This window comes from Oryctolagus cuniculus, chromosome 7 (assembly GCF_051225735.1).
Source record: "Oryctolagus cuniculus isolate XC-2025 breed Fujian yellow rabbit chromosome 7, ASM5122573v1, whole genome shotgun sequence".
Classification (NCBI taxonomy): Eukaryota; Metazoa; Chordata; class Mammalia; order Lagomorpha; family Leporidae; genus Oryctolagus; species Oryctolagus cuniculus.
The window spans coordinates 143248532-143270544 of record NC_142873.1 but is presented as its reverse complement, the minus strand read 5'-3'; the positions used below and the strand labels follow the sequence as shown (position 1 = coordinate 143270544).

General features: G+C 51.3%; 1 protein-coding gene across 9 annotated transcripts in view; it reads left to right on the top strand.

Annotated features, from left to right (window-relative positions):
• PTPRU (protein tyrosine phosphatase receptor type U) overlaps positions 1–22013 on the top strand; it is an 87055-nt gene that overhangs the window by 16929 nt on the left and 48113 nt on the right. For all 9 annotated transcript variants that reach the window (XR_016211172.1, XM_051856778.3, XM_051856777.3 and 6 more), the window contains exons 3-8: positions 1447–1718; positions 2163–2244; positions 2333–2448; positions 2619–2793; positions 3053–3346; positions 16758–17066. Coding sequence is in view for 8 of the 9 variants with exons in the window: in XM_051856778.3 (XP_051712738.1) it covers positions 1447–1718; positions 2163–2244; positions 2333–2448; positions 2619–2793; positions 3053–3346; positions 16758–17066 (1248 nt within the window). In the remaining variant the exon portion in view is untranslated. The remainder of the gene's footprint in view (positions 1–1446; positions 1719–2162; positions 2245–2332; positions 2449–2618; positions 2794–3052; positions 3347–16757; positions 17067–22013) is intronic.

The following is a 22013-nucleotide window of genomic DNA, read 5'->3' as shown; positions in this document are numbered from 1 at the left end:
TAGGGGCTGTGTCAGAGGACATGACAGCGTGAGAACCTAATGGGCTTTCTGAGTGAACCCCAGGACGGGGCAGCCTAAAGACCCCTCACCTTTCCCCTATCATCGTAGTGACCCAGGGCTCCCAGCATGGCTGAGCTGGCATCTGCTGTGGCACGGCACCCACCACGGCAGGGCCCCTGGGTGGGCCTCGCCACTCCTCAGCGCCTGGCACACAGTGGGCTCTCGCGTCCAAGAGAGAGGATTTGACTTTACCTTTTCCAGTCCCGACCATCCTGGGTGGGCACTGCTTGTCTTTCTCTTACACTCAGAGACCCAGCCCGTGAGGAAGGGGAGCAAGAAATGTACCTGCTGCTGATTCTGGGGCAGGTGGCAAGTGGGACAGGGACAGAAATGCATGGGACGGAGGCGGAGGGGTGCGGAGTGACAGCAGAGAGAGGCCGAGGGGCGGGAGAGGCAAGAGGCACATGAGATGGGAAGGAGTAGCAGGGCACACCCCCGTGCTCAAGGACATGGCCCAGGGAGACCTGGATCTTGTCCCATCCTGGGCTGCGAGTTGTGCTTACCTCCCGGCCAGGATGGACCCAGGAGCCGCCTGCCTCCGCAGCTTCCTCCTGGCTCACAGAGATGAGCAGGAGCCCCTTCTGTGGAGTCCCCGGGGAGCCCTCCTGGGGCGGGATCTGAATGAGCTTGTGCTGGCCGGCAGCCAGGTCTGGGAGGCGGCTGCGCTGAGTGGCTGCCGTGGGAGGAGCCCCAGTGGCAGCTCCCCAGCCTTCTTCCCAGCCAGGTCCTGAGGGGTCCCGTCAGCTTCTACCCATGTGGTACAGCACACGGCCTGGATCTGTGCGGAAGGGGCTGGGCTGCCTTTCTCCACGTGGGACATCTAGCGAATCTGTATTGCAGGAAATGAGACCCGGGGGGTACGGACTGGAAGTGAATGTCCTTTCATTCACGCTCTGTCCTACATTTCATTCAGTGTAGGTTCAGAGCCTGCTCGGGGATGGAGTAGAGCCCCGAGACTTCCCAGCCTGGTGCCTCACAGACGTGACGTTGTTCATGATCCCGGGGCCAGGAGGGAGGCCTTTGGAAGAGGCAGCCTGGTGGTGGTGGGGTGCTGTCTATGCCAGCCATGTGACTCCTGAGCTAAGTCCGTGCCGCCGGGGACAGCTGGAGCCAGGGGAAAGCTGTGGTTCAGGAACCGTGGGGCCTTGGACTGTGTCCTGTAGCCGGTGAGGGGCCGAAACGGGTTTTTAGAAAGTCAGGTCTGTGTTTTTTGCTGCACTGCCTCCTCTTTGGGAAACAGATGCTGGGACTAGAAGGGCCTTCCCCAGGGAGGCAGAACAGGGACCAGAACTCAGAACCGACTCCTTTGTTTCTGCCCCTCCTCTGTGTCCCTCCCCCCACCCCCAAGATAGCCTCACCTCCTGACTCTTCCTCCTCTCTTCCCAGGCTCCTACCTGATGGTCAATGCTTCCCAGCATGCCCCGGGCGAGCGGGCCCACGTCATCTTCCAGAGCCTGAGCGAGAATGACACCCACTGCGTGCAGTTCAGCTACTTCCTGTACAGCAGGGACGGACACAGCCCAGGCACCCTGGGCGTCTACGTGCGTGTTAACGGGGGCCCCCTGGGCAGCGCTGTCTGGAATATGACTGGATCCCACGGCCGTCAGTGGCACCAGGCGGAGCTGGCCGTCAGCACCTTCTGGCCCAGTGAATATCAGGTGGGCTGGGCCCAGTCTGTGGTCAGCCTGAACCTGGTGGGGGCGGGCAGGGGTGTCAGCCTGAGGTCAGAGCGGGGGAGCACCTGAGGCTAGCATTAGTCTGTGTTAGGTATTAGGAGTCCATCTGCGGTCACGGGCAGGGGTCAGTGCGGGTCCAGCGTGAGAGGTCATGATTCATAGGAGGAGTGAGGGATGAGTTGGAACTGTGCCCACATGGAGACCCCGCCTGTCTGGAAGGGTTTGGCTGCCTGTAGGGAACTATGCAGGTGGACTGGCACCTGTGGCCTGGAGCCTGTTGGCTGTGGGTGCTTCCACTGGTGGGTTTGGTAGGGAGGGCCCGTGTAGGCTGGGCTGTCCTCTGCTGGCTGAGGACGCCCCTTGAGGGCACGTCCTGGGCCGGGCAGTAGGGATGTGGGCGTGACAGGGGCCCTTCTGCCTCGGCAGGTGCTGTTTGAGGCCCTCATCTCCCCCGACCGCAGGGGCTACATGGGCCTGGATGACATCCTGCTTCTCAGCTACCCCTGCGGTGAGTCCCGGCCCACCGGGGCGTAGGGGTGAGGGGTGCCCGCGGCCGCCGCCCCTGCCAAGCTCAACCCCGCGCTCCATTCCCGCAGCAAAGGCCCCGCACTTCTCCCGCCTGGGCGACGTGGAGGTCAACGCTGGCCAGAACGCGTCGTTCCAGTGCATGGCGGCGGGCAGAGCGGCCGAGGCCGAGCGCTTCCTCCTGCAGGTGAGGGCGGGCGGGCAGCCTCCCCGGGGCCCGCGCGTCCCTGGGGAGCCCTGTGCTACACAGCGGGACGGCCACAGGGAGCAAGGTCGGTGACCCCCTCCCTTGGCCCGGGCCGGAGCGAGCACGGGACCCCGACGGCCGCCCGACTCCGCCACCCCCTTTCTCCGCAGCGGCAGAGCGGGGCGCTGGTGCCCGCGGCCGGTGTGCGGCACATCAGCCACCGGCGCTTCCTGGCCACTTTCCCGCTGGTAGCCGTGGGCCGCGCCGAGCAGGACCTGTACCGCTGCGTGTCTCAGGCCCCGCGCGGTGCGGGCGTCTCCAACTTCGCGGAGCTCATCGTCAAGGGTCAGCGCGCCCACGCCTGCGGAGGCGGGGCTTGTGAGGGGCGGGGTCCGAGAGGGCGGGGTCAAGTGAGAGCTTCCTGAGGCCGCGGGAGTTGAGGGTGTGGTCCGCCTTAGGGCCCCGGGGTGGGGCCGGGGCTCCAGATCGGGTTTGGTCGAGGGCTTGGTAGCTGCTTGAGGGGCCTGGAAGGACGCAGGGGCCCTTGGGGCTTGGCTATAATGGGAGGCAGAATTGGGGACCAGGTCTCCGCATCTCCTCGCAGAGCCCCCCACCCCCATCGCGCCCCCTCAGCTACTGCGGGCCGGCCCCACCTACCTCATCATCCAGCTCAACACCAACTCCATCATCGGCGACGGGCCCATCGTGCGCAAGGAGATCGAGTACCGCATGGCCCGCGGCCCCTGGGCCGAGGTGCACGCCGTCAGCCTGCAGACCTACAAGCTGTGGCACCTGGACCCCGACACGGAGTACGAGATCAGCGTGCTGCTCACGCGGCCCGGGGACGGCGGCACCGGCCGCCCCGGGCCGCCCCTGCGTAGCCGCACCAAGTGCGCAGGTGAGCGGGGAGGGGCAGAGGGCTGAGCCCTTGTTAGGGTGCTGACAGCAGTGGCTGGAACCGGGTGTCAGGCGCTCACACGCGCACAGGCGTGCGTGGTAGGTACTGGTGTCCCTTGCATCTTGCAGACAAGGTGACAGGGCCAGAGCAGGCGGCTAGCAAGTGGCAGAGTTGGAATTGGAACCCTTGACTGGCAGGCTCCGGAATCTGTGTTCTTAATTCTGCCTTCCATCATCCAGATAAAATAAACAACACTGTCAAATCAACGTGCATTTTAAATTCTAGCCGGATTCCCTTGTCTGGGCATTGAGCCTGCAGCCTGTTCCTCCTTGTTAAAGGGGATAAAGCAGCTGTTAAGAGCAATGATACACCTGCGCCAGAAGCGCTCTCTTCTGTGCAATCAGAAGGGAAATTGAGAACACAATGGTTTTCTTTGTGATGTCAGCGTTTCTTTTTAATTAGAAGTTTTATTGAGATAGTGTGGGTCTGCCTGCTGCTCTGAGGAAGCTGCAGCGAGCTCTCTGTTCCCTTGGCCCCTTTCGTTGTGCAGAACCACCGTCACCGCTGACGTCGGTAGGCTCCCCGGGTCTCGTGCAGGCCTCCCCAGTTTCACTTGTCTGTGTGTGTGTTTGGTCTACACAGTTTGTCATGTGCTGGTTTTTGTATTCACCACTGCAGAGAAGTATTGAACCGTCTGGTCACCCTACAAGCACTTAATGTTTCCCCCTCCTTTTTTAATTTCTTAAAGATTTATTTATTTGAAAAGCAGAATCCCGAGAGAGAGAAAGCGAGAGAGAGAGAGAGAGAGAGAGAGAGAGAGAGAGAGAGATATTATCCATCAAATGACTACAACAGCTTGGGCCCACACCAGGAGCCCGGAACTCCATTCCCAGTGTCCCCCATGGGCGGCAGGAATCCAAGCACTTGGGCCGTCTTCTGCTGTTTTCCCAGGAGCATCAGCAGGGATCTGGATCAGAAGTGCAGCAGCTGGGCCTCCAGCCAGGGCTCTGATATGGCCTGCCAGGGCACAGGCAGAGGCTTTAGCCCTCTGTGCCACAGGTCTTTCTCCCCCATTCCCCTTTCATGACCTCACACACCTCCTTCTCTTCCTCCACCCCCTCACCCTTTGTAATCACTCCAGTTTTAAAATTCTATTTCAAAAATGTTATGTAAATGAAATCATAGAGTATCTACGTTTTTGGAATTGGCTTTTTTGGTGGGAGTTGTATTGCAGTAGAATTCACATCTCATACAGTTCTCATTGAAGTGTACACCATTGTTGGTGGTTAGTATACTCCCAGAGTAATGCAACCGTCAACAGAATCGATTTTGGAACACTTTCATCACCCCAAAAGGAAGCCTGGTGACCTTTAGCAGTCCCCCCCATTTCACCCTAGTACTTCTGTTCCTAGCAACCACCAATCTACTTTCTGTCTCTGCAGATTTGCCTCTCTGTGGACATTTCATAGAAACAGAACTGTACAAATGATAGTCCTTTGTGCCGGGTTGCTTGCATCTAGCATGATGTTTTCCAGGTTTGTCCGAGCTGTAGTGTGTGGCAGTACCTATTCCTTCTTGTTGCTGAGTAATGTTCCATTGTAGAAGTAGACTACATTTTATTTGCCCATTCATCAGCTGGTGGTCATTTGGGTTGTAGCTTTGTCTACTAGCAGTATTGCTATTCGTTTTTACATACAAGTTTTTCTAAAAAGTAATGTTTAATTATTTTTACTTATTTGAAAGGAAAAGAGTAAGAGAGGTACACAGAGATCTTCCATCTGCTGGGTCACTCCCCAAATGCCTGCAACAGTTGGGGCTGGGTCAGGCCGAAGCCAGGAGGCTGGAACTCAATACAGGTCTCCTGTGGGGGTGGCCAGGACCCAAGTCCTTGAGGCGTCACTGCTGCTTCCCAGGGTGCACATTAGCAGGGAGCTGGAATTGGGACTTAAATGCAGGCACTCTGATTGATAGGGGCTGTGGTTGTCCCAAACATTGTCTTAACTGCTGTGCCAAGGGCCTGTTCCTCATGTGTAAGCTTTTACGTGGACATAGATCTTCATTTCTCTTGTGTATATACCATATGTCATGTGGTAACGCTTTGTTTAACCCTTGAGAAACTGCTGGAATGTTTTCTAAAGCAACTACCATTTTACATCCCCACCTGTAGTGTGCGAGTGTTCCAGTTTTGCTACGTCCTTGCCAACACTTGTTATTATCTGTCTTCTGATTTTTTTTTTAAAAAGATCTATTTATTTATTATTTGAAAGGCAGAGTTACAGAGAGGCAGAAGCAGAGAGAGAGAGAGAGAGAGAGAGAGAGAGAGATATCTTCCATTCATTGGTTCACTCCCCGAATGGCCACGACGGCTGGAGCTGGGCCAGTCTGAAGCCAGGAGCCAGGAGCTTCTTCTGAGTCTCCCATGTGGGTGCAGGGGCCAAGGACTGGGGCCATCTTCTGCTGTTTTCCCAGGTTATAGCAGAGAGCTGGATCGGAAGTGGAACAGCCAGGACTCAAACTGGTGCTCGTATAGGATGCTGGTGCCACAGGCCTGTCTTCTGATTTTAACCATCCTGATGAGTGTAAAATGATATCTCATTGTGGTTTTGATTTGCATTTCCCTGGTGGCTAATGATGTTGAGTAGTTTTTGTGAGTTTATTAGTCATTTATTTTGTTTATAGAAATGTCTATTCAGATCACTTACCCATTTTTTTTTTTTTAAAGATTTATTTGAAAGGCAGAGTTATGGAGAGGCAGAGACAGAGAGGTCTTCCACCCACTGGTTTACCCCCAAAATGGCTGCAATGGCCAGAGCTGGACCAATCTGAAGCCAGGAACCAGGAGCTTCTTCCAGGTCTCCCATGTGGGTGCAGGGGCCCAAGGACTTGGGCAGTCTTCTGCTGCTTTCCCAGACTGTAGTAGAGAGCTGGAGTGGAAGTGGAGCATTATCTATTTTTTCTTTAGCTTGTGATGTTGTATCTAAGAAACCATTGCCTAATCCAAAGTTATGAGGGCTCATGGCCATGTTTTTTTTTTTTTCCCCTTAGATTTTTGTAATTTCAGGTCTTACATTTAGGTCCTTGACCCATTTTGGGTTGGTTTTGTATATAGGGTGAAGTTGAGGTCCTAGATTCCTGGATATTCATGCATTAGTATGTGAACATCAAGTTTTCCTGTCACCGTTTTTTGAAATGACTATTCTTTCCTGTTGAATTATCCTGGCACTGAAATGAACTTTTTTCAACATAATTCTCTGGAGATTCATCCAAGTCATTGTGTGTATCAATGGGTCATCCTTTTTCTTTTCTTTTCTTTTCTTTTCTTTTCTTTTCTTTTCTTTTCTTTTCTTTTCTTTTCTTTTCTTTTCTTTTTTTCTTTTCTGGCAGAGTAGGCAGTGAGAGAGAGAGACAGAGAGAAAAGTCTTCTTCTGTTGGTTCACCCTCCCAAATGGCTGCCACGGCTGGCGTGCTGTGCCAATCCGAAGCCAGGAGCCAGGTGCTTCCTCCTGGTCTCCCATGCAGGCACAGGGCCCAAGGACCTGGGCCATCCTCCACTGCCTTCCCGGACCACAGCAGAGAGCTGGACTGGAAGAGGAGCAACCGGGACAGAATCTGGTGCCCCATCTGGGACTAGAACCCGGTGTGCCAGCACCGCAGGCGGAGGATTAGCCTAGAGAACTGCGGCGCCAGCCGGGTCATTCTTTTTTGTTACTGAGTAATATTCCATGAAGTGGCTCATACCCCAGCTGGTTTAACTGTTCACCTGTTGAAGGACATCTGGTCTGGTTCCAGTTTTTAGTTTGCAGGTTTTTGTACGAACCTGAGTTTTCATTTTTCTGGGATAAATGCCCAGGAGTATAATTGATGAGTCTTATGCTAACCGCATGTTTAGTTTTTTTAAGACTACCACTGTAGCTGTAGTATTTTACATTCTCACTAGCAGTGTGTGAATGATCCAGGGTTCTGCAGCCGTTCTAGCATTTATGTTGTCACTATTTTTTATTTAGACATTCTGAGAGGTGTCTAGTGGTCTTAATTTGCATTTCTTTAATGCCTGGTGCTGTTGAACATCTTTTCACACACGATTTGCCATCTCTATGTCCTCTTTGGTGTTGTCTGTTCATATCTTTGCCCATTTTATAATTGGATTATTCATTTCTTTTGCTATTGGATTTTCAGGTATCAGTCTGCTGTCGGATGTCTAGTTTGCCAATATTTTCTCCTGGCTTGTGTCTTCTCATCCTACAGAGCAACCAGCTTTAGTTTTGATGAAGCCAATTTATCAAATTTCCCTTATGAGTGGTGCTTTTGGTATCAAGTGCAAGAACTCCTTGCCTATTAAACTTCCAGAGAATTTTCCTATTTTTTTCTCCCTAAAAGAAGTTTTACATATAAGGAAACATATAGTTTTACATATAAGTTTTATATATAAGTCCATTATCTATTTTGTATAAATTGTGAGATTAGAGTCAAGGTTTTTTTTTTTTACCTTGGGTAATTAATATTCTTAAGTGCTTGTTTATTTTAAAAGTAAGCACTTTTTATTTTTAAGATTTATTTATTTGAAAGGCAGAGTTATAGAGGCAGAGAGAGAGGTCTTCCATTTGCTGGTTCACTCTCCAAATGGCCTCAATGGCCAGAGCTGGGCCTATCCAAAGCCAGGAGCCTGGAGCTTCTGGCCCACGCACATGCAGGGACCCAAGGACTTGGGCCATCTTCTACTGCTTTCCCAGGTCATAGCAGAGGGCTGGATTGGAAGTGGAGCAGCTGGGACTTGAACTGTCGTCCATATGGGATACCAGCACTGCAGGTGGCGGCTTACCTGCTATGCCACAGCACTGGCCCCTCTTAAATGTTTTTAAAAGCTGATTTGTCAGGGCTGGCGCTGTGGTGTTGGGGGTAAAGCCGCCGCCACCAGTGCCAGCATCCCATATGGGCGCGGTTTCAAGTCCCGGCTGCTCCACTTCCGAGCCAGCTCTCTGCTATGGCCTGGGAGAGCAGTGGAGGATGGCCCAAGTCCTTGGGCCCCTGCACCTGCATGGGAGACCTGGAGGAAGCTCCTGGCTCCTGGCTTCAGATTGGTGCATCTCTGGCTGTTGCGGCCATTTGAGGAGTGAACCAGCAGATGGAACACCTTTCTCTCTGCTTCTCCTCTCTCTGTGTAACTCTGACTTTCAAATAAATAAATAAATCTTAAAAAAAAAAAAGAGCTGGCCAGCGCTGCGGCTCACTAGGCTAGTCCTCTGCCTTGCGGCGCCGGCACACCGGGTTCTAGTCCCGGTCGGGGCAACGGATTCTGTCCCGGTTGCCTCTCTTCCAGGCCAGCTCTCTGCTGTGGCCAGGGAGTGCAGTAGAGGATGGCCCAAGTCCTTGGGCCCTGCACCCCATGGGAGACCAGGAGAAGTACCTGGCTCCTGCCATCGGATCAGCGTGGTGTGCTGGCTGCAGTGCGCCAGCCGTGGCGGCCATTGGAGGGTGAACCACCGGCAAAGGAAGACCTTTCTCTCTGTCTGTCTCTCTCTCACTGTCCACTCTGCCTGTCAAAAAAACAAACAAACAAACAACAAGAACAACAACAAAAAAAAACAAAAAACTGATCTGTCAATCATCCAAAAATCCTGTCTAATGCTAGACTCTGGGAGGTTCTTTGGGGGTGGGTCTGAGTGTGTCTGTGGCAACTGCTTTCTAGCTAAGGCATCTGGATCCAGTTCTTTAACCACTCTTTAGTGTCAATCCCCTTGTTTTATACAGATAATAATAATACTCTCTTTTAATAAAGATGTATTTATTTGAAAGGCAGAGTAAGAAAGAGAGAGAGATCTTCCATCTACTGGTTCACTCTTCAAATGGCTGCAGTGGCCAGGCTGGGTTAGGCTGAAGCCAGGAGCCAGAAACTCCATCCTGGTCTCCCATGTGGGTGGCAGGGACTCAAGTACTTGAGCCGTCCTCCGTTGCTTTCTAGGAACATTTGCAGGGAGCTGGATCAGAACCGGAGCAGCGTGGACTTTAGTTCACTGCCCCCCAATATCAGCTCTGATAGTGCTCTTTACCATATCGTGTTAGTTTGGAGGTTTATGCCACGTGTGTTTGCTGAGTGCCTATTATATGCTAGGTGCTAGTGTGGTTGCTAGGAACATACGATGGCTAGGCAAATGCTGCCTGCTTCCTGTGAAACTAGCAAGAAGCTCACGTGCTGGTAGGAGGAGACAGACCGTAAATCAGTAAACAAGTGAGATACACAGTTTGTCAGATGGTGATGAGTGCTGGGAAGAAGAATGAAGCCGGGAAGGGAAAGGGGCGGGTGTGGGTGCTGGGTTGTTATTTAAAAAGACTGGGGCTTTCGTTGTGGTATAGCGGGTAAAGCTGCTTCCTGCGACACTGGCATCCGGTGTCTCCCAGCTGCTCCACTTCTGATCCAGCTCTCTGCTGATGTGCCTGGGAAAAGCAACAGCAGATGGCCCAAGTGTTGGGGCCCCTGCACCCACGTGGGAGACCTGAATGAGGCTCTTGGCTCCTGGCTCCTGACTCCTGCCTTTGGCCTGGCCCAGCCCTGGCTGTTGTGGTCATCTGGGAAGCGAACCAGTGGATGGAGGGTGGCTTGCTCCCTGTCTCTCCCTCTCTCTAATTCTGCCTTTCAAGTAAATAAATAAATCTTTAAAACATAAAAGATATTAAAAGGCTCAAGGGACCCTCTTCCTCAGAGGTGACACTGGAGCAGGGACGTGAAGGAGGCAAGGGACGAAGCCTGGCAGAGCTGGGGTGGGGTGCTGCGGGTAGGAGCCTTCCAGGCAGCCTGAGTAACAGCAGGTGCAAAGGCCTGGAGGCATCAAGCGGACCCGTGTACCTGGCCTAGTGACTGAGAGGAGAGGGCAGGAGAGAGCTCCAAGTGGAGGGGCATGTGGGACTCTGCTGTGTTATGCTGGGTCAGCTGCGGGGTTTGGAGAGCAGGAGTGAACATGATCTACTTTTTTTTTTTTAAGATTTATTTATTTGAAAGTCAGAGTTACAGAGAGAAGGAGAGGCAGAGGCAGAGAAAGGTCTTCCATATGCTGGTTCACTCCCCAATTGGCCACAATGGCTGGAGCTGTGCTTCCGAAGCCAGGAGCCAAGAACTTTTTCTGGGTCTCCCACATGCATGCAGGGGCCCAAGGACTTGGGCCATCTTCTACTGCTTTCCCAGGCCATAGCAGAGAGCTGGATCAGAAGTGGAGCAGCCAGGACAGGAACTGGCGCCCATACGAGATGCCGGCATTGCAAGTGGAGGCTTCACAGGCTACACCACAACGCCTGCTCTGAACTCAAGTATTCTGAAGTGGGATGCAGGCGTCTTAACCACTGGGCCTGACACCCGGCACACATCAAGGATTCCTGGGCCCCTTCGTGGAAAGAGACTCTGGGAGGGCGAAGGTATAGGGGGGAGGCCAGGGAGGAGCCTAGGGCAGTGATCATGGTGAGAGAGAGCTGGGGCTGGGATCGGAGTGGGGATGACGGCAGCGGGGAGAGGAGGTCAGATTCTGGGCTTATTCTGAGCCAGCAGCATTCGCTGATGGATTTGGAGATGAGATGAGAGAGGGGAGGTAGCGTCCGTCCGGGACGGCTCCAAGGTGTTGTGCTGGAGCAGCAGAGGGATGGAGTTGTCACTGGCTGCGATGGCGCAGGCTGCAGCAGGTGCCGGTCTGACAGGGGCCTCATAGATCAGGAGTTCCGTGTCAGAGATGCTGACTTGGAGAGACCTGTTAGACATTCAAGTGCAGATATCCATCAGGCCGATGGATATATGAGTGTGGAGTTCAGGGAAGAGGTTCAGGCCGCAGACATAAATTTGGAAGTAGTCAGGGTAGATGGCGTGGATGGTATTTAAAGCCATGGGACTGGGGGAGATCTTCTTTGCTAGTGGTTCTCAGCAGGGGCGATTGTGTCTCCCGGGAGACATTCGGCACTGTCTGGAGACATATTGGTTGTCACGACTGGGCAGTGATGGGGGGCTGCTGGCACCCGAGTCAGGGCCAGGGAAGCTGCTAAGAATTCTGCAGTGCCCGGATGGCCCCTGAATGATCTAGTCCAAAATGGCAGAGGTGCTGAGGTCAAGAATGTCTGATTTCCTCCCCTGCCGGGCTGAAGCTGCAAGCCGGGAGCCCCATCCAGGGCTCCCACATGGGTGGCAGGGGCCCAAGTGCCGTCAGCTGCTTCCTCCCAGGGTGTGCATTGGCAGGAAGCTGGGATCTGAAGCGGAGCTGAGACTGGAACCCAGGCAGCCTGATATGGGATGCGGGTGTTTCGAGTGGCATCTTAATGTTGAGCCAAACACCCACCCCCGCTCTTGGGTTTTTAGGGAGTAGGTTCAGATGGAAGAGGGGAGTTGTGAAGCCCGAACCTGGCAGCCTCCAGTGTTTTGGGCTCAGCACAGGTAAATGCAGGTAACTGTATTAAATGCACGTGAAGCACACAGTAGGCACTCAGTGAATGACAGCTGTCGTTAGAGTGCTATAATCTTCCAAGGCAGTCCTGGTCCGCCACTCAGAATGGAAGCAACCAGCGCTCGGGGGTCACAGGGAATCTGTTGCGGCCCCTTCTCTGTGCAGGTGGGGAGGCTAACAGCCTGGGCTCCCGTGGTAGGGTAGAACCCAGGCTTCATGGTGCTGGCTTTTGATTGCTCCTGCTTTACAAGGTGAGGAGGCAGACTTAGAGACTGAGTCTCTTGCCCGAGCCTTCACAGTGAGTCTGCAGCAGAGCCAGAACCAGACTTGAATTTCCTGATTTCCTGCGCGGTGTTTTTAGCCATAGCAGCGGCGGCAGCTGCAGCTCCCGCCACCACGGGCTGACTGCCCACTTGGTACCAGGTGCTGCCACACACGATACCTGGGCAGGGTTGGGCAGGCGCAACCTCATCCTGCCCCTGGTAATTACATGCTCCTCTTGATTGGCATCACCACCCCTCCCAGCTCGGGCGCCTTGGCCAGGAGTTGTTTTGCTGTTGGCAGCTGTGTTTTTGTCTTCTCCCTCCCCATGAAGCTCCCCTCTCACTATATTATTTGCTGTGAAAACAATAATATAGCATCAGTAAAAGGCGTTTAAAAAACTACTCTCAATCTCCCCATCCCAGCCCAACAGCTGTTTTGATTTTTCCGTTGTCTTCAAATCTGTGTTGCGCAGTCCACGCGTTTGCACACCCGCCCTCGGGATGAGGTGGTGGGGAGGATCCAGGTGCATTTGCTTGGTGCTGTTACTTGTGCTGTGTTGTTTGTCATCATTGTTTATTGGCCACGGGAATCTATTGAGTGTCCAGATCCCTGTTGTTATAAATCGTGCTGCATTGAAAAAGACGGCGCTCAAAGTTTTGTAGTTTTTGTCCTAAGCATATTGTTCGGTGCATATGGTCAGGAATAGTTAAAGAAAAGGCTTTTTTTTTTTTTTTTTTTTTTTTTTGACAGGCAGAGTGGACAGTGAGAGAGAGACAGAGAGAAAGGTCTTCCTTTGCCGTTGGTTCACCCTCCAATGGCTGCCGCGGCCAGTGCACTGCAGCCAGTGCACCGTGCTGATCCGAAGGCAGGAGCCAGGTGCCATGGTGCCGGCCAAAGAAAAGGCTTTGATGTATATTGATGTTTGGTTTTTTCATTTTATTTGAAAGGCGGAGAGACAGAGAGAAAGAGACAGCCATAGAGACATCTTCTATCTGCTGGAGACATAGATTGTTTTTTTAAAAATATCGCTGTTGTAATTTATGTTGCTTGCGGTGCCGCCCGTTAGTGCACATGAGGTTGTTACATCCTGCAGGCCGGGCAGTTTGCCCCACGTCACCTCCTGGGACTTTCACACTCACTCTTCTGAGTAGGCCTTGTTGTCTCCATGCTGTAGTCCAGGAACCTGACATCAACTTGGCATCAGTGTTCAAAGGGAGTGAAGCACTTGCCTGAAGTCACAGAACTGGTAAGGAGGAGAGCAAGGACATGACCTTTGGTGCCCTTGACCCCAGTCCGCAGCTCCTTCGCTTCCCCAGGCTTCAGAGTTATTGCGTTCTCATTAGCATCGTGAAAGTTCAACACATTTGAGCCTTGTTTGGCGATTGTTCTGTGTTACCCTCTTGGATCCCATGCGCATCTCTGAGTGGCTCTGCTCTCTGATTTCTGTGGAATGTGGTGGGGTGGGGCTTCGAGGGCCCCCTGTTCTGCTTTGCCAGCGTGGGCTGGCAGCTGAAGAGAGAGTGTCTGGGTGCCAGATGGTCTTTTGGAAACACAGACTCATGGATTCACACTCTTCAATCAACGTATCCGTCTGTAGTCAACACACTCTCTCAGCCCCTGCCTCTGCCTAGAGTTGGCCTGGACAGGGAGGGAGCGAGGAGAGGCCTTGTTTTCAGAGACCCCCTCAATCTAGCTGGGAGGTCGCACAGCTGTTGGAGAACGAGATCCCCAGGTATGAAGTTGGGAATCAGAGGTTGCCATCTTGGGCCCTGGAGGGGGTTTTGGGAAACTTGAGCAGGTCGCCAGGATTTAGAAATCCAGAGATTTCACATGAAAATCTGAATTTCTGGCTTCTCTTGAGAAACAGGAAGATCTGGGAACACTGGGCCCGTAGTGCTGCACAGCATCCATCGCCTTTTGGGTGGGGCACCAGCTGTCCTGTTTGCTGTGGGCTCCACCTAGCCACGTCACTGGTTCGTCTCCAAGTGCGGCAGGAGGGCAGGGAAGCAGTGTGCTCCTGCCAAGCCTGGGAAGATGGAAGGAAATACACCGCTGGCATCCCAGGGTGGGCGTCTGTGAGCAGAGCTGCAGGGATCCGAGGTCCTCCCTCCACTCTCCCCAGTGCAAGAAAGCAGAGCCACCCAGGGGCAGTGCAGAGCCAGGCAGTCAGGGAGTGCACTGAGGGTCTCTGGGCAGATCCCACACAACCTGCCCCCTCCTCTGAAAACACACAAGAATGGTGAGTCAAACAAAGCAAAAATAGGAAAATCTCTTTAGGCTGGGGAAGAGAGAAAGCATAAGCATTCTCTGTGGGTTTGCAGCCTGTAACCCTTGGGTTGCAGCCAGCAGTGGGAGGTAGTGTCCACGTAGGCTGGGACTGGAGTGTGCCTTGCTTGTGGGCAGAGGGCAGTCAGACAGGAGGTAGGCCTTGTTCCCAGCAGGTGAAGTCTGAAGTCTGTCTTCAATGGCTCTTTGTGTGTCCGGACTCGAGCCACTTGCCTGGGGCCCAGGGAAGAGGGCCAGGCTCCTGAGTGGGAATGGCAGCTTGTCCCGTGCTGTGTGCTTGGGGCAGGTCCCCTGCGCACGCCTCAGTGGGGAGCAGCCAGAACTGCTATTTCCCTGTGTGTCTTTATAAGGACATTCTGGGCAAATAAGTCATCAAACAACGATACCAGGCTCGTACTCACTGTCTTTAAGAGGCTAAATAGCAGTTCTTTCTTACCTGTTTGTTAAGGGACCCTGAGATCATCTGACGAAGAGGCTTTGCAAGGGCAGACACACCCGGAGAGAAATGAAGCTGCCTTGCACACAGGGTGCAGGAGGGAGAAGTATTATGGGCAGAGTGCGTGTTTGGCACAGTGGTCAGGATGCTGCTTGGGGCACTGGCATCCCATATCGGAGTGCCTGAGGTCGAGTCCTGGCTTTGCTTCCTGTTCTAGCTTCCTGCCTGTGTGCACCCTGTGAGGCAGCGGTGATGGCTCAGGTGCCGCCCACATGAGAGATCCGGATTGAGCTCTGGTTTTGGCCTGGCCGTGGTTGTCGTAGGCATTTGGGGGACTGAACCAGTAGATGAAGATCTGTCTTTGCCTTTCAAATCAAAAAACTAAAAACAAAAGTAAACTTGTCTTCTTCTCTCGTCTTCCAAATTGAGGCCCAGTGATTGGTGTGGGATCGTGCAGCTGGCCAGTGTGGACCCAGGACTCAGGCTGAGCCCCACTTCAGAGGCTTTGGTTCCTTTACTTGGGACGTGGGGACAACTTCCTGCCTCACAGGGTCATCCAGAGACCACTCCCTCCCCTCTGCTGTGGATGAGAGTGAAGCTGCCTTGAGTTCAGTGTGGAATTAGTGACATCAGAAAAATGTAGCAATGGGTTCATTCCCAGTGGCCTCGTGTGGTCCAAGGTGATCTGGACGTAGGCGGTGCACTGTGCAGCCTCTCTGCTGAGGCATGGCTACAAAACGTTTTCTGACAGTGAATTTGTCACTTGGGGGCGTGGGGGGTGTGTGCGTGGCCGGATAGTGATGGGTGGAAGCATGGGTTCTGGAGCCAGCCTGTCACTCACTGTGGGACTGTGATCTCTCTGTGTCTGTCTCTACGTTGGTATGACAGGGCTGGTAAGAGCGCTCATCTCATTGGATTACAGTGAGGAGTAAGTGGGTAAAGGATTTGAAAGCCTCTGAACAGTGCCGGGCATATCCGGAGCCTCCAAAGTGCAAACTGCCATTGTTGTTATCCTCATCGTGTGGTAGATTGTGTTCCCTTTTATGCTTTGGCAGCCAGGGAACTCACCACCCAGTTGGAACCTTTTCTTTAGGCCTTGGCATTGTACGCATTGGGTCCTATGTTTAACTATTTGCCTCTCATTTCCCCCACCATCTTGATTATTATATATGATTGTATCCTGTGTTACTATAAGCTGTTTCAGAACAAGTTTGAAATCAATATTATGAAAAATACAGCAATAGTTTGATTCATACTGGTATGATATAGTCTAGGATAAACCAGAATTAGGAGTTGAGTTGAGCTATTAAAGAAAAACAAACAAACAACAAAACAAAACAAAAACAGGAGCTACAGCAGGTTAAGCCACTGCCTGCAATGCTGGCATCCCATATGAACTTGAAGTCCTGCTGCTCCACTTCCAATCCAGCTCCCTACTAATATGCCCAGGAAAGCCACAGAGGATGGTCCAAGTGCTTGGGTCCCTGCCACCCATGTTGGAGACCCAGGTGGAGTTCCAGGCTCCTGGCTTCAGCCTGGCCCAGCACTGCCTTCCCAGGAGCATTAGCAGGGAGCTAGACCGGAAGTGGAGCAGCCAGGACTCGAGGCCGTGCTGTGATATGGAATGCCTGCATTGCAGGCCTCAGTGTAACCCACCGTGCCACAGCACGGGCCACTTTGAGGGCCTGTTGTGTGTTAGCCAATGCCATGCATGCTTTTTGCTTGTATCTCCTTAAACTTCACAGCAGCCCCGTGCGGTAGGGCTGGTAGCTCCGCATTTTGCAGTCGAGGAAACCAAAGCCATCTCGGAGAGGGGAAGCGACACAGGTGGCAGCTGGCAGCCAGGGTGCCCGGGTGGCCGGCGTCACGCAGAGCGTGCGCTCTCCCTCCCTGTTCAGCGGGCGAGGGCAGCAGGGCTGCGGGTGGCTGACTGATGTGTTCTCTCCACGTCCCTCTTCCTCTCCCTTTCTCACTTCCTCCACCTTCTCCTCTCTGCTTCTTTGCTTCGCAGAGCCCATGAGGGCCCCCAAAGGCCTGGCTTTTGCTGAGATCCAGGCCCGCCAGCTGACCCTGCAGTGGGAACCCCTGGGCTACAACGTGACGCGTTGCCACACCTACACCGTGGCCCTGTGCTATCACTACACCCCGGGCGGCAGCCACAACCAGAGCATCCGGGAGTGCGTGCAGATGGAGCGGGGCGTCAGCCGCTACACCATCCAGAACCTGCTGCCCTACCGGAACGTGCACGTGCGCCTGGTCCTCACCAACCCCGAGGGACGCAAGGAAGGCAAGGAGGTCACCTTCCAGACCGACGAGGACGGTAAGAGTCCCTGGCCGCCTCCCAGAGCCCCAAGCCCCCACATCCATGAGAGTCTGCACATCTGTGAGCAGGGAATGTTCTGCTTGGGATTAAAGCAGCTGGGGAGCAACACACTCACGATGGCTGGTATTTATTCTCCGGACGACGTTTAGATTGGCAGTCTCTTCACTGAGTGTTGGGAGAATTCAGCAGTGAAGCTGTTGGGCCTGATCTTTCCTTTGTGGCAGTATTTTTATCAACAGTTTTAATTTTTAAGTAGATATTGGAATATTGAGATGGGGGATTTTTTAAAAAGATTTATTTATTTATTTGAGAGGCAGAGTTACAGACAGAAAGAGGGAGACATACAGAGAGAGAGAGAGATCTTCCTTCTGTTGGTTCACTCCCCAAATGGCTGCAATGGCTGGAGCTGGGCTGATCCAAAGCCAGGAGCCAGGAGCTTCTCCCAGGTCTCCCACATAGGTACAGGGGCCTAGGCACTTGAGCCATCTTCTACTGCATTAGACATTAGGACATTAGCAGGGAGATAGATTGGAAGTGGAGCAGCTGGTACTCTAGCCAGTGCCTATATGGGATGAGAGCACCACAGGCAGAGGCTTACCCTACTATGCCACATGCAGGTACCAAGATCTATTTTTTAAAAAAGATTTTTAAACTTTTTTGCGAGCCAGAGTTATGGAGAAAAAGAGAGAGAGAGAGCTTCCATCTGCTCTTTCACTCCCCGGATGGCCACAATGGCTGTGGCAGGGCAGGGCTGAAGCCAGGAGCCAGGAGCTTCTTCCAGGTCTCCCATGTGGGTGCAGGGGCCCAAGGACATAGGCCATATTATGCTGCTTTCCCAGGCCATAGCAGAGAGCTGGATTGGAAGTGGAGTAGCCAAGACTCAAACTGGCACTCATATGGGATGCTGGCACTGGTGGCGGCAGCTTTATCCATTACACTGCAGTGCTGGCCCCCAGTGTCTTGGCTTTCCATGCCTAAAATGCTCTCATGGGATTTTTAGCCAGACCAGAACACCTTAAGGGCTGATTTTTGAGGTCAGAGTGCTATTTAAAGCGATTGTCATTCTATGAGTCTGCTATGTGAACTGCTTCCCATGTTGGAGCATTCACTCCTTTTTAATTCTGTCTATTATTATTGCCAGACACTTAATCCTATCCATATGATCACTTTAACACTTAAGATGGTATTTTTACCACACAGCTTAAGGGGATTTGGGGTCCTGTGGCAAGTTTTTAAACTGTACCCTTAAAAATAAGTAATAGGAATGTATGCAGAACTCTACAGCTTTACAGTTACAAACTTCATACACTTCATGGTTACAACTTTAGGAACATGGTGATTCCCTTCACTGTGCCCGTCCTCCTACCCATACTTTCACCACCTCCCTCCTCCCTCTCTTATTCCCACTCTTATTTTTCACTGAGATCCATTTTTTAAAACAAGATTTATTTATTTATTTGAAAGTCAGAGTTACAGAGAAGCAGAGGCAGAGGAAGAGAGAGAGAGAGAAAGAGAGGTCTTCCATCTGCTGGTTCACTCCCCAATTTGCCGCAATGGCTGGAGCTGCGCTGATCCAAAGCCAGGAGCCAGCAGCCTCCTCTGGGTCTCCTATGTGGGCGCAGGGTCCCAAGGACTTGGCCTATCTTCTATGGCTTTTCCAGGCCATAGCAGAGATCTGGATTGGAAGTGGAACAGCTGGGACTCGAACTGGCGCTCCTATGGGATGCAGGCACTGCAGGTGGTGGCTTTACCAGCTATGCTACAGCACTGGCCCCAAGAGATCAATTTTCAATGGACTTTATACACATATGTTCAACAAATAGTGTAAAAAAATAAAAAACTGTTCCTCAACAGTCAAGACAAGGGCTGTTCAAGTCATTGCTTCTCAAAGTATCAATTTCACTTCTACAGATTACATTTTAGGTGCTCTATTAGTTATCACAGGTCAGGGAGAACATATGGTATTTGTCCCTTTGGGACTGGCTTATCTCACTAAGTATGATGTTTTCCATATTCACCCATTTAGTTGTAAATGACCGGATTTCATTTTTTTTTTACCGCTGTGTAATATTCCATAGAGTACATATCCCATGATTTCTTTATCTGATCTTCAGTTGACAGACATTTGGGTTGATTCCATGTCTTAGCTACTGTGAATTGAGCTGCAATAATGGGGGTGCAGGTAACTCTTTCATATGCTGATTTTCTTTCCCTTGGGTAAATTCCCAGGACTGGGATGGCTGGGTCATATGGTAGGTCTATATTCAGATCTGAGGTATCTCCATACTGTCTTCTATATGGCTTTACCAGTTTGCATTCCCACCAACAGTGGGTTAGGGACCTTTTCCCCCACATCCTTGCCAGCATTTGATGTTTGTTGATTTCTGAATGAAAGCCATTCTTTTTTTAAAAAAATTTTTTTTATTTATTTGAAAGACAGTTACAGAGAGAGGTAGAGACAGAGAGAGAGAGAGCTTCCATCCGCTGGTTCACTCCCCAGATGGCCGCAATAGCCGGAGCTGTGAGATCTGAGCCAGGAGCCAGGGCTTCTTGTGGGTTTCCCATGTGGGTGCAGGGGCCCAAGGACTTGGGCCATCTTCTACTGCTTTCCCAGGGCATAGCAGAGAGCTGGATTGAAGAGGAGCAGCTGGGACTCGAACCAGCGTCCATATGGGATACCGGCACTGTAGGCCAGGGCGTTAACCTGCTGTGCCACAGCGCCGGCCCCAGTATGAAAGCCATTCTAACTGGGATGAGGTAAAACCTCATTGTGATTTTGATTTGCATCTCCCTAATGGCTAGTGATCCTGAGCATTTTCATGTGTCTGTTGGCCATTTGGATTTCCTCTTTTGAAAAATGTTTTTTTAAGTCCTTTGCCCATTTCTTCACTGAGTTGTTTGTTTGTTTTGTTGTTGTGGAGTTTCTGGATCTCTTTATATATTCTGGTTATTAATCCTTTATTGGTTGAATAGTTTGCAAAGAATTTCCCCCATTCTGTCAATTGCCTCTTCACTTTCCTGAGTGTTTCTTTTGGAGTACAGAAGCTTCTCAATTTGATGTAATCCTATTTATCAATCTTGGCTTTCATTGCCTGTGCCTCTGGGGTCTTTTCCAAGAACTCTTTGCCTATGCCAATGTCTTGCAGGGTTTTTCCCAATGTTCTCTAATACTTTGATGGTATTGGGTCATAGATTTAGGTCTTTAATTCATTTTGAGTGTATTTTTGTGTAAGGTGTAAGGTAGGGGTCTCGCTTTTATACTTCTATATGTGGAGATCCAGTTCTCCTGGCACCATTTGTTGAAGAGATTGTCCTTGTTCCAGGGACTGGTTTTAGCTCCTTTGTCAAATATAAGTTGGTTGTAGATGCTTGGATTGATTTCTGTCATGTTTCTATTTTGTTCTATTGGTCTATCAATCTGTTTCTGTACCAGTACCAGGCTGTTTTGATATGACTGCCCTGTAGTATGTCTTGAAATATAGTATTGTGATGCCTCTGGCTTGTTTTTTTATTTTTATTTTTATTTTTATTTTTATTTTTATTTTTATTTTTTTTTGACAGAGTTAGTGAGAGAGAGACAGAGAGAAAGGTCTTCCTTCCATGGGTTCACCCCCGAAATGGCCGCCATGGATGGCGCGCTGCGCAGATCTGAAGCCAGGAGCACCTCCCATGGGGTGCAGGGCCCAAGCACTTGGGCCATCCTCCACTGCACTCCAGGGCCACAGCAGAGAGTTGGACTGGAAGAGGAGCAACCAGGACAGAATCCGGTGCCCCGGCTGGACTAGAACCCAGGGTGCCGGTGCCGCAGGTGGAGGATTAGCCTAGTGAGCCGCGGCGCCGGCTCTGACTTGTTTTGTTGTGTAAGATTGTTTTAGCTATTTGAGGTCTCTTGTACCGCCATATGAATTTCAGCATCATTTTTCTACATCTGAGAATGGTATTTTGATTGGTATCACATTGAATCTGTAAATTGCTTTCAGAAGTATGGACATTTTGATGATATTGGTTTTTCTAGTCCATGAACATGGAAGCTTTTTTCCATTTTTTTGTGTCTTCTTTTATGTCTTTATTTGATGTTTTGTAATTCTTTTTTTTTTTTTTAATTTTTGACAGGCAGAATGGACAGTTTTCTCACTCGAGAGAGAGAGAGAAAGGTCTTCTTTTTGCCGTTGGTTCACCCTCCAATGGCTGCCGCGGCCGGTGCACTGCGGCCAGCGCATCGTGCTGATCTGAAGCCAGGAGCCAGGTGCTTCTCCTGGTCTCCCATGCGGGTGCAGGGCCCAAGGACCTGGGCCATCCTCCACTGCACTCCTGGGCCATAATGTTTTGTAATTCTCATCATAGAGATCTTTGTTATCCTTGGTTAAATTTATTCCAAGGTGTTTTTTTTTTTGTAGCTATTGCGAATGGGATTGATCTTAGAAGTTCTTTCTTAGCCGTGGCATTGTCTGTATGTAGAAGGCTTTTGATTTTTGTGTATTGACTTTATATTTGCTACTTTATGAGACTCTTCTGTGGGCTCCAATAGTCTCTTAGTGGAGTCTTTTGGATTCCCTGCATATAGAAGATGATCTATTCTTGTATCAGTTTTGGTGTCATGTATTTTTCAGAGAATTTGTTCATTTTACCTAAATTGTCTAATGTCCTGACATAAAGTTGTTTATCATATTCTCCTATCATATCTGTTGTCTGTAGGATCTGTAGTGATAACCCCTTTTTCATTTCTGATGTTGGTAATTTATATTTTTCTCTCTTTTATGTTGACACTCTTTTTTTTTTCTTTACAGGCAGAGTTAGACAGTGAGAGAGAGGAGAGAGACAGAGAGAAAGGTCTTCCTTTTCCGTTGGGTCACCCCCCAAGTGGCTGCTACGGCCGGCGTGCTGTGCCAATCCGAAGTCAGGAGCCAGGTGCTTCCTCCTGGTCTCCCATGTGGGTGCAGGGCC